At 44.4% G+C, this 12,753-nt stretch overlaps 1 protein-coding gene across 1 annotated transcript; it reads left to right on the top strand.

The window, feature by feature from the left end:
* The first annotated feature begins 1,824 nt into the window (after positions 1-1,824).
* LOC132586305 (trypsin-like) lies at positions 1,825-11,102 on the top strand. The gene is made up of 5 exons (XM_060258325.1): positions 1,825-1,882; positions 5,135-5,291; positions 7,247-7,500; positions 10,572-10,708; positions 10,930-11,102. Exons 1-5 carry the CDS (start codon positions 1,825-1,827, stop codon positions 11,080-11,082), a joined length of 759 nt encoding a protein of 252 aa, XP_060114308.1. The 3' UTR covers positions 11,083-11,102.
* Positions 11,103-12,753: the final 1,651 nt, after the last annotated feature.

Genomic DNA, 12,753 nt, shown 5'->3' with positions numbered 1-12,753 from the left:
TCTTCAACTTAACTGGAATGGATGGATGGATGGATGGATGGATGGATGGATGGATGGATGGATGGATGAATACGGTCCTCTGAAATCCACTTTTGGAGGCAGTCACCTCATCTAGCCTCAAGGGAGGGCCTGCTAGCACACAAGCCACACTGGGAAGATTTCCAGCAGTGAAATCATTGGCAGCTGCGGCCAGTGATTCAGACAACTTATGCAAGGAGAGATAAGCACTCTGTTACAAGCAGAGAGAGGTTGTGTGAGTCGTCGCTGTGCAGAGCAGATTTTTTTGGCGGGCATCTTCCTCCTTCTCCAACAATTACCTATTATATCATCAGGAAGTCCAAATAATCCAAACAATGGACTAGGTCCTAGTCACTCGGATATGAAAGATAGAGGCGGAGAAGTCAACGGGTACTTCCTGATTAACCAAACTCCGCTCATCTGGCGCAAGACTCAAATAAAAAGCCAGGAGAGGAAGGAGATAGGACCCAAGATCCTGCAGCTTTTGGGGGTAAGAAATCTCTTCTTCAACTTCTGTGTTTCCAAGGTGCTTCAGTAGGTATTATTCCAGGCATCTTCTTTCCCAGGGCAAAAAGGATCAAATTGTTTCAAGATTTCTTCCTCTAGAGAACCCGGCTAGGATTTTATCTGTAGGCCAAAGGAGTTCTCTAATCCTGAAAGCTGATAATATAACCAATTCTTTGTTCTCACTGTCTAACTTGTCAGCAGCTTTTAATGTGAATCTCTGGACAGATTAGGCCAGGTAACAAATTCCTGTCAGGATGCAGCCTCCAGACAAGGATTCAGTCTGACTCTTCCTCCACCATAACTTTTCAGCCAGGAGCTGCGAGGGGGTTTAACAGCTTTCAAATTGCCTCTTGTGCTCTGGACCATAAATATAACTAAGCAGGATTCTTTCTGTGCTCTCTAGATGTTAAATAGTTCTTGGTATGTACCTTGTAGGACGAGAAAGGCATGGATGGATCCAGAGAGGTGTTTATCATATTTTTTTTCCTAGTAGCATTATTAGGGCAAGATCCTGATCTCCACCACCAGAGTTAATGGAGGGAATTTCAAGTTTACTCACCAGATAGGGATCAGTAAAAATTACTACAATGAAAGGGGCTGGAATCCCATTGCCCATCATATTATTTGTTCACTGAGTTGTTCTATGCAGGATGGAACTATGGAACTCCCTGGAAAGGGATATTTGTTTGGGACTAGCTTAAACATCTTTCTTTCTTTCTTTCTTTCTTTCTTTCTTTCTTTGCTATTTTAGGCACTTATGGTTGTTCCTTTGGGTTTGAAAGCTTACAAACCACTTTCAGTGCCGTATCCTGGCAGAAAAGTGGCATAGATTTTTTAAAAACCAACAGATTCTGGAGTCTGCAAGTTCAGGACATAGGCATGAGTGTGGATTTTCCCTCCATTTCTTCATAATACAAAACCATCTCTGCATCCAGTAAACTAGTTCCTCAGGGAAAGCATTTAATCTTTTCTTTGTGACATGCCAGTTTACTACTTACAGGGATCTTTTTGCATAAGACAACATTCATAAATAGGACCCCTGACAGTAATATGAAATGATGCAGACCAGAATTCTAACTCTTATCTATATGATGTACAGAAATATGTCTCAGTGATTTTCCTCTCACTTTTGCTGGGATGTTCCTGGTGCCGAAAAAGAAGTATCCTATTTGGAGTTGTTTGCCTCTCTTTTCTTTTCATCCTTGCATTCGAAGCCCTTGGAATAAAGAGATGATTTCTTTCCAATCTTCTTTCCAACAGGAAATCATATTCTGGGAGAGAACAACCAACCAACCAACCATGGCATTTACTATTTTCATGGAGTTGCTAACTGCATTACTGTTCCTGCTGTCTGCCGGTAAGTTCTAGGGTGGGCACAGATGTGTATGTGCCATTTTAGGTGTGGTGGATATGTTTGGGTGTTTGGCTGCATGGGATGTGCTCAATTTATGCATTCTATGTGCATGTGAAAATCATTAGAAGGGATTTCCTAAGATTTACACACATACCCCCAACTAATGAGTGCAGAAAGACCAGTAGGATCATGTGGGCATGGAATCCTAACAGCCATGAGGACTACAAATATTAAAAAGAAAAGAAAACAGAGATGCCTCCATTGCACACTTCCACAGATGTGCAGACACCATGATACCACTTGTATGGCCCAGAAGGAGGATCCTCTTCCTCCTGCTTTAAAGACCTGGAGAGACTAATCCAGAGGTGTCGAACTAATTTGTTATGAGGGCCAGATCTGATATAATGAGACCTTGTTGGGCTGGGCCATGTGTGTCATAAAATGTAATGCCAGGCAGAGGAGACATAAACTTTATAAAGGACACAGACAAACACAAAGATTTTTTTTTAAAAAAACCCAACTTTAAATAATACATGCTTAAAAGATTAGCACTCTTGTAATATTTTATTTAACAGTCTCTGATAACTGGAAGCAAGAGAGCAAAAAGGAAGCAAGAGAGAGGGAGAAGGAAGCAGATTTGATTGCAGGCCTGATAGTAGCCCTCTGGGGGCCTGATTCAGCCCCGGGTCGTACGTAGGCTTCCCAACCCTCCTGCCCTGGTGGGGGACCCCAGGATTTACAGCCTCTTCCCCCACTCTCCAAAAAAATGGAAGTGGGGGGAGGGGGGGAAACGGCGCCAAGGAGCATGGTGAGCCGCCCCATCTCAGAGGAGCAGCTAAGGTGAACCAGAGAAGAGGCGGCAGCAGCGCAGTGGCATTGCCTACTCCGCTACACCTGAGGTAAAATCAGAGAAGGGGACAGTGGAGGCAGGCCAGGAGCGTGGTGAGCCACGAATCTGGGTCCTTCTAGGACCCGGACTCGCAGCTCGCCACGCTCCTGCCCTGCCTCCACCCTCCCCTTCTCTGATTTCACCTCAGAGGTGGAGTGGGCGATGCCGCTGCTCTGCCACCTCTTCTCCGCTTCACTGTAGCTGCTCCTCCAAGATGGGCTCAGCCTGAGCCCATCTTGGAGGAGCAGTTACGGTGAAGCGGAGAAGAGGCGGCAGCAGCGCAGCGGCGTGGCCCGCTCCGCTCCACCTCTGAGGTGAAATCAGAGAAGGGGAGGGTGGAGGGAAGGAAGACATTTAAAAAGGTGTGCCGTCCCTTGAAATACGATGGCCAAAACTCCCGTTGCGGTTTAGTGATGCTTGTCACACCCTTGCTCCTAGCTCCACCCCCAAAGTCTCCTGGCTCCACCCCCAAAGTCCCCAGAGATTTCTTGAATTGGACTTGGCAACCCTAGTTGTATGTTTGACACCCCTGGGCTAATAGGTTTCCAAAGTATGTATGTAGTGAAGAACTCTGCACACATTTGTCTCTTTCTATTTTAAATTTATTCCACATGCACTATTTGCAATGTGCACATAATTGTTTGGAGGCAACACAGGATCAAAAATATAGTAGTTGGACAGATAAATAGATATAGGCAAACCAGGTCTCTTGCCTCTTGCCCTTGGCCTCTGGCTTCTACCTAGGGCTGTCAAGTCCCCGGGGTGGGCAGGGATTCTCCCACCCTGGAGATTCCCAACACACTGGTCCACATTGGGTGGGGGGAACCTCCTCTGACATCGCTGGTGCAATGACATCACCCAGAGGTGACGTCATTGCGCTGGCAATGTCGCTCGCTGGCCACTCTAGGCATTTCCAGGAGAACTCTATGGTTTTCCTGGAGGCTCTATTGATTTGGGAGGGAAAACTCTATGGTACAAAAGGTACCATGTTGCGCATGTGAAAAAAGTCCCCCGCCAGAGATCGCGGGGGGACTTGGGAACCCTTCTTCTAGCTGCTGCCAAGTTTAGCAGCAGGGGAAAATAGGGAGCAAACTGCTATAGCTTCGTGCAGTCACTTCTGGTTACACAATCAGAACTGATGTTGTGGGGTCTGGATAAACATATGGAGCAGAGATCCATCAGTGGCTATTAGTCACAAGGGCCTATTATGCGCAGGTGTTTTGCCGCACTTTCATGTGCATGTCCATTGGGTTTCCTTTTTCGTTCTGCGTTGATTTTCCTCTCTTTGCTCAGTTTGCTTTCCATTTGCTGTTTCCCTGCTTTTTCTGAGAGTGCTTTTGTGTTAGGTTCCCCCTTGCTTTTGCTTTTAATCAATTCAAAAGCATACCAATTCTCTCAGATTCCCCTCTGCCCTTTCCTCACCCTTTGAAGGTCACTCCACTGGCCACATTTCTTTTTGCAAGTGGCATGAGTCTAGCAATAGGATACTATAACTAGTCTCAGATCGCTGGGGGTGGAGAAAGCAATGACTCCTGGCTGGGCTGCCCTCTTCCACAGGAGAAAGCAGCACACAGTTGCACCTGCAGGGAGCCACTGTCTTCCTGTAAGGACGGTGATGCTGGGCTGCCCTGCATTTTTTTGTTTCAGTTGCAGAATAAATACACCTGAGAAAAAAGAACGGTGGGCATTGCAGGCTCAGAATCCAAAGTCAAGTCTTGACTGCTCAGATTCTCTGTGCATACGTAATAGGCCAAGGTATAGATGGAACACTATGTCTGGGGCAGTGATGCTCTGGATTCTTAGTACTTGGAGGGCAACAGTGGGAGGGCTAGGCACCTGGGTTTTAGCCACTGTGTGACACAGTGTTAGACTGGATTGGCCATTGGCCTGATCCAACATAGCTTCTCTTCAATGCGCCCTCTAAGCTGTGGAGTCTTGTGAAGAAAAATTCTATTTTGCGAGCTACTGGCATTAAAGTTGTGAGCTACTGCATAAATCTGGGGCCATTTCTCCTGAGCTAAGACAAAAATGTGTGAGCAAAAAACCGTGAGCTAGCTCACACTAGCACAGCTTGGAAGGAGCACTGCTTCTCTTATGTTCTTATGTTCATCAAGTGGTGCTGTGAAATGCCTACTCATGACCCAAAGCTTCTGAGGGTTGCTGGAACAGTAGACAGACAGACAGATTGATCAGTCTTTGTTCTAATACAGACAGACAGACAGACAGACAGACAGATAGATAGATCTAAAGCCATAATATGTGAAGACTATTTCATTTGCAACACCACACATGAATGCACTCTCACTTATATGTATTTTCCACATCTCCTCTGAAATCTGCTTGTTTTTTGGTTTATGATCTTCTAGCTACTGCAGAAGACACGCGGATATCTGGCGGGAAGCCATGTGCCCCCCATTCCCAGCCGTGGCAGGCAGGTCTTTTTTCTTGGTTTTCCATTAAGTGTGGTGGTACCTTGATCCACAAGTCTTGGGTGCTGACTGCTGCCCATTGCAAAATGCGAAGGTAAGTGTAACCCAGCAAAGCAAGGGGAGTTTGGCAACCCTATAAGTGTCAGGAGACATTCAGGAGCAACGTAGTAGGGGTCTGCAGGGAGCGGCGGGGGGTGGGTGGGTGGGAATTGGCAAAAACTGCCACCCTCTGCTTAAGAAAACTTAAGAGCATGTAATGATAACCAAGGAAATGTGGAGTATAAGTATTTAAATAGTCTTTTCCAAATCACCAGCAACAACAGTTATATTGTCTGTGTACACAATGCAAATGTGTGAGAGATTGCAGAAGAAAGTCATTGTCTATATAAACCAAATGTCTACTTAAGCCATTGCACACTTGCATAAGAGGTACGGGAAATGCAAATATACAAGGTTTGACTGCAATCTTATGCACAGTTACTTGAGAGAGAAACCCTATTGAGTTGACTGGGATTTATTTCCAAACAATTAGAAAAGGACTGTAAATGTGAACATGGACTTAGAAAGTGTAGGTTTTTATCTGGGTGGTGGTGGTGGTGGTGGTGTTTATACCATATTTACTCAAAAAGAAGAGGAACCGAATGTTAGATGAACCCTCCCCAATAAAATACTATACCAAAATGGGTTTTTCTAAAAATTGGACATACCTGCAACTTGTATGCAGGGCTGCCAATTTCTAGGTGAGGCCTGGAGATCTCCTAGAAATACAACCAATCTCTAGACTTTAGAGAGAGGTTCCCCTGGATAAAATGTCTACTTTGGAGGATGGGCTGTATGGCATTATACCCTGCTGAAATCCCTCCCCATCCCAAACCCTCTCCTCCCCAGGCTTCAAACCTAAATTTCCAGGAATTTCTCAGTCTGGAGCTGGCAACCCTACTTGTAAGTTAATTTAAGATGACCCCATCTATTTTTGGAGGGCATGTTTTGCAAAAAAAAAAACAAGTCAATAACCCCGCCACCTATTTTTGTGTTTTAATAAATACATAGTACCTAAGTTTTACCTGAAAACTAATAGCAGCCAAAGAAAGAAAAGGTGATCAAATTGTAACGGAGGTTCAGGACTCTCACAGCCAGGTAGGTTGTCAGCATTTGTGAGTGAGGCTGTTAGGGTTGCCCAGCAACCAGTGAGAGGATTGGGAGGGAACATCGGGCACATGTGATGTTGACTTCATCTCTACATAACTTCTAGGCAAACCTGGAAGTGGTGTAGGAGAGCTCTAGGAATCACTGGAAACTATGGTTTTACCATGCCAGAATTTCCTAGAATTACCCTCTTTCATTTCTGTTTTTTTTCCCCTGGAAGTGACATAGTGGCTCAGCTAATGTCACCTTAAAAAAAAATATTTTCCCCATTCGGGGCATCAGAACCTGATAAGCCTATTTGCTTGCGTGCTTCCTAAGGGCACCTTTCCATGAAGACATGGCAGAGGAAAAACTACCCTTTTGCTATGAAGTAGTGTTGATAATAAGAGCCCCATGGTGCAGAGTGGTAAAGCTGCAGTACTGCAGTTTGAACTCTCTGCTCACAACCTGAGTTCGATCCCAGCAGAAGCTGGTTCAGGTAGCCAGCTCAAGGTTGACTCAGCCTTCCGTCCTTCCAAGGTCGGTAAAATGAGTACCCAGCTTGCTGGGGGGAAAGTGTAGATGACTGGGGAAGGCAATGGCAAACCACCCCGTAAAAAGTCTGCCGTGAAAGCATTGTGAAAGCAATGTCACCCCAGAGTCGGAAACGACTGGTGCTTGCACGGCGGACTATCTTTGCCTTTTTTTTTTCTTTCTTTCTTTCTCTTTCTTTCTTTCTTTCTTTCTTTCTTTCTTTCTTTCTTTCTTTCTTTCTTTCTTTCTTTCTTTCTTTCTTTCTTTCTTTCTTTCTTTCTTTCTTTCTTTCTTTCTTTCTTTCTTTTAGAGCTGATAATATTTGGCTGCCCTCCCGCCAGGCACCATTTCTCACTGCAGCGACCAACTGTATGTGTTTCTTCTTCGCAGGCCGTTTTTTATTCGCCTAGGAGAACACAACCTCAAGCGCATCGACTGGTCAGAACAGCTTAAAGTAGCTTCTAAAGTGATCCAGCATCCTAACTATGATCCACAAACGAAGAACAACGACATCATGCTGGTTAAACTTCTGCTGCCGGCTTGTATCAACGACAAAGTTCAAACTCTTCCTTTGCCCACCAATTGCCCAGTGCCTGGGATGGAATGCCTTGTGTCAGGATGGGGCACAACAACAAGCCCACAAGGTAGGTTAGCAAACTTTCAGATCTCATGAGGGCATGAGATGGGAGAGGTAGCCATTTTGGCAGCATAGCTATGGCCATTAGAAGGAGACAGACGGGCTGTCTGCAGATGTATTCCAAACAAGAGTGTGGAATTTTTTGCTGTGAGGTGAGACACATCACCCTTGATTTTCAACCCTATGAATACATCTTCCATACTAAAAACTAGATTTACCATATTACTTACCACTAGGGTTGCCAAGTCCAATTTAAGAAATATCTGGGGACTTTGGGGGTGGAGCCAGGAGACTTTGGGGGTGGAGTCAGAAGACATTGGGGTGGAGCCAAGATCAAGGCTATGACAAGCATAATTGAACTCCAAAGGGAGTTCTGGCCATCACATTTAAAGGGACGGCACACCTTTTCAATGCCTTCCTTCCATAGGAAATAACGATGGATAGGGGCACCTTCTTTTGGGGCTTATCGAATTGGACCCCCTGGTCCAATCATTTTGAAACTTGGGGGATATTTTGGGGAGAGGCACTAGATGCTGTACTGAATATTTGGTGCCTCAACCTCAAAAAACAGCCCCCCCAGAGCCCCAGATACTTGTGGATCAATTCTCCATTATTTTCTATGGGAATAAATCTCCATAGGGAATAATAGAGTTCCCAGCAGACATTTCCCTCCCCTCCCCCCGCTTTCTGATGACCTTGAAGCGGGGGGAGGGCCTCCAAACCGGGGGATCTCCTGCCCCCACCTGGGGATTAGCAACCCTACTTACCACATCCTTTGGAGGTTCGAAAGTCTCCAAGCACCTTAATGTTTTAAAGCATCTGTTCATCGTTTTTTTTTAAAGTTTCCCCTTCCTTATTTTTTAAAAAAACTGCTCATAGAAGGAGGAGGCTCTAAGATTGACACAAGAACCCACCAAGTACACTGCAAGATACTAAGGTGGGGAGTAACTTAATGAATGACACCAAGGTCTGGCCAATCACCTTAATGCAAAGCCTGACTTCTCCAATCACAATAAATTGTTTTCCCCAGAACTCAATCTGGAAGAAAAATGGTCTCTGCAATGCAAGTTCACCTCCATGGCAGACTCACTCCTGAATTTATGTCTGTCTGGATGCACCCATACAGATCAAGTCTGTAATAATATTAATTTAGTATTTTTCCTAATGATGTTCAGGCTGCTTGGGAAATCATTTAAAGCTTAACTCTTGGAGCTAAGCTTTCCATGACATCATTTGCATGATGTCATTTCCATGAAGTCACATGTGAATACTATTTGAGCAGGACTTGTTCTAACTGCTCCATTTGTTTTGTGTCAGCCGGGGCTTAGGTTTCTGAACTGGCAGTCATCGGAATTTTTGAATTTGTTAACTTGGAATTTATCTATCTGGTTATTTTAGCTAGTTTCATAAAAAATTATTTTATTGATGTGACCCGCCTGGAGCCCATTTTTTGGGAAGGGCCATTTAGAAATATGAATGAATGAATGAATGAATTTACAGCAAAAAACCCAATTTGTAGGGAGGGGAATTATAAGGTCAATAGCTTGTATATCCTCAAAAGTCCCCCCCTCCCAAGGCATATAAAAAAATTAAAAATTAAATTTCTTCTTATTATTGGAAGTTTTTTTTAATATGGTGCCCTGGCCTGGAAACTCCAGCCTAGACTGATCTTATTAGATCTCTGAAGCTATGCAGGGTCAGCCCTGGTTAGCATTTGGATGGGAGACCTTCAGGGAAATACCAGGGTTGCTATGCAGAGGTAAGGCAATGATGAACCACCTTTGAACGTTTCTTGCCTTGAACACCTGTGAGAGGGTCACCATAAGTGTGACTTAATGGCCAACAAAACAACCACATCCTCACTGGTATTGAATATCAGCATACTTGGTGTGTGTGTGTGGAGGAGGGGGGCGGTACTCTCCCAAGTGTTGAAGGGAGAATTAATTTATAGTCTGCTTTTCTCACTGGGACTCAAGGCCAATTAAAAAATATATAAAATCAATTCAATCAGAGAGCAAAGGTCTCCAAAAAACAATGTAGTTGGATGACAGAACTGGAAAGTAATTAGAGAACAATAAAACTTAATTTGTCTACAGCTCTTTTAAACAGGGCTGCCAAGACACTTCGGTGCGAAGGGCGGGGTATAAATCCCAATATAAATAAAATAAATAAATAAATAAGTTTCCGGGCAGGGAGGAGGTTCTCCCGCTTAGGAGGTCCCCAACCTGCTGGCCTGCAGTGGGCCAGCGGGGGGATCCCCTCCCAGCGTTGCCGGCGCAATGACTTCACTTATGAGGCTGCGGGGACTTGGCAACCCTATTTTTAAAGCCAATGTTTATCACTGCATCTCATGGCAGTAAATTCCAGGAATTAGTGACGCATTGTCTGAACATGGCTTCCACAGTCTGTCCTGAATCTACTGCCAATCACTTTTTGGCAGCAGGGCTTTTTTTCGTAGCAGGAACTCCTTTGCACATTAGGCCACACACCCCTGATGTAGCTAATATACCAAGAGCTTACAGTAGGGCCGTGTCATAAGAGCCCTGTAAGCTCTTGGAGGGTTGGCTACATCAAAGGTGTGTGGCCTAATATGCAAAGGAGTTCCTGCTACAAAAAAAGCCCTCTTTGGTGGGTAGCTCCCTACTGGAAGAACAGAAGAAAAAAATTTCTCTGTTATTTGCCTTAGATTGTTTCAGACCATTGTTTCACCTAGCTTAGTATCTTTCCACCCAGACTGGCAGCAGGTCTCTATCATTTCAAGCGGAAAAAGGTCTTTCCTCAGGACTCTATTATTGGAAATGGCAGGGACCAAACCTGAGATGTTATGTCTAACAAAGCAAGTTCTCTGTCTGATCCACTTTTTCTACCATATGCACCATTTTACGAACCTCTGATGATTACAAACCATCATCTTTGTCCAAACCTCAAAGATCCATATTGTTTAGCACAACTAAGGATCCGACCCGCTATGGACTGCAAAAGAGACCAAGGCAGTCATCGCTGAGCAAATGAGTTGGTTGCAACAGCCTGCTCTGCCATTAGGAAAGCTTCTTCTTTGACCAATGTGTTTCTTTGCAGTGAATCTTCCCAAGGACTTGCACTGTGCAAACATCTCCATCATCGATCATCAGGTTTGCCAGTCCCTCTACCCTAGTTACATCACTGAGAACATGGTATGTGCCGGAAGAATGGAAGGTGGTACAGATTCTTGTCAGGTGAGTCATAGTCTCCATTAGGGATATTTCTGAAGGCAGAGGGAAGAACAGAAAAAGGTTCCTTAAAAATCAAAGCAAATCCCAGCAGGAATTCTCTTGGGCATTTTCTGTACATTTCCATGAAAACCTCTCAATTCACTGTTACCTTGAACAGTGGATCATAATGCAGGAGTGGATATGCAGAATTCATGAAGAGTTATTGTCTTTTTCCTTTCTTGCAGGGTGACTCAGGTGGTCCCCTTGTTTGCAACGGGAGACTGCAAGGGATCGTGTCCTGGGGTCCCCAAGTATGCGCACAACCAAATAAACCCGGAGTCTATGTTAATGTCTGCAAATATGTGGATTGGATCCAAGAAACTATCCGCAACAATTGATGAATGGGTAGCTCAGGAGATTCTGAGTGAACTTTGGGTGGGGTGCTATTTGCACTTCCCTGCTGCTATTGTTGGGTTTGTTTTTTTTAAAGAATGTAAAATAATAAAAGCTGTTTTTGAAATAAAAAGTGTTTTCTTTGCTCTTGGGACTACCCAAAGCTTTTCCCAAATGAGATATGGTTAACAAGTTGGACAGTAGCAGGGGTCTGTAATTTCATTGACCCTATGGACACTATGGGAATTTTGAGGAAGGGGAGTGGGCACCACCACAAATGGCTGCTGTGGGAGAGATCACAAAATGGCTGTTGAGTGGACTGGGGAAACACCAGTAGGCTACAAGCTAAATTCTCCAGAGATGAAGGCAGCTATTTCTGAACAGGTGCTCCCAGCAGAAACTAAAACAACTGCTGGTTTCTTCTGAAAAACCACCTGCTCTGCATGAGGTGGAAGAAATCCAGGGCTAGGTATTCCCTTTGGGAAAGAGATGCTTTAGGGAAGAAGCAATTAAAAGCTATGAGGGGTGTTAAGGTGTCTTTGAATGCTATGTTAGGACAAGATGGAGGCAAAGTGGCACTTGTACAGGCCAGCTGGAGACTTTCCATACATCTCCGTGTCCCTTCTGGTATTTTAATTGCCATTTTCAGGGCGTTTTACTGAGGGAACGGAGTTCCAGAACCTTTTCATGGAAACAAAATTCTCAAAAAAAATGTTTTAAAAGTTCATCAAGGGCACCTGTGTGTTCTCCTTCGTCTCCCTCTTGAGAGTTCCAGCTCCTCTTTTTCCAGAAAAAAGTCCTGGCTATTTCTTATCATGTCAACATACCCCTGCCCCTTCTCACTAGTTAGGTGAGAAGCTCCCTCTTTCATGATGGGCAATTGAACAAAATCATTTTGAGACACTGGAGGCCCACTGAGAAGATATCTACAGTTAGGGAGACACCTTGCCATTCCTTTTGTCATGTAAATAGACTGATAAAAACCTCAGCAATAAAAGCTTGAGACAAGTGAGTTTCAGCAGGAAAACAGGTTTAAGACAGAGATCAAACTCATATGTTATGAGAGCCAGATCTGACTTTAATGTGACTTTATCAAGCCAATCCATGTGTTCCATAAAGCATAATTCCAGGTACCAGAGATATAACTTTATAAAGGACCCAGGCAAATCCAGTAGGGCTGCCAGGTTCAGCTCACAAAATATCTGGGGACTTTGGCTGTGGAGCCAGGAGATTTTCCTCCCTAAAATAAATAAATAAAAATAGAGCAATGGAGTTCCCCTGAATATAGTCCTCATTTCCTTGTCCCCTAGCAGCTAAACTTCCATTAAATGAAAGTGAACACACACACACTCTCACAAAGCTGCCAAAATAAACACAGTTGTGATCTTACTGGGGCAATTTACTCAAGCTGCTGAATATAACTATGTGCTGTATTTCAACCAACTTCTTCAGACTAATAGAAAAATGAAAGAACAGTCTAGGGGGTGGAGTTTTCCTCCAAACCGAGGGACTGAGAGCAACTGGCTCTGTCTGCTTGCTCCACTCCCCTGCAGCTTTTCTCTTGATGTGATTTAAAGGCACATACACATTCAGAAACAGAATTGCAAGCCTCTTCTAAACCAAGGCACGTGGTGGCTGTTGAGGCGGGGCTTCCCATTGCCAGGGCAGGGAGGAGC

Source organism: Heteronotia binoei, chromosome 17 (genome assembly GCF_032191835.1).
Source record: "Heteronotia binoei isolate CCM8104 ecotype False Entrance Well chromosome 17, APGP_CSIRO_Hbin_v1, whole genome shotgun sequence".
Taxonomy (NCBI): Eukaryota; Metazoa; Chordata; class Lepidosauria; order Squamata; family Gekkonidae; genus Heteronotia; species Heteronotia binoei.
This window is presented reverse-complemented; position numbering and strand designations above follow the sequence as displayed.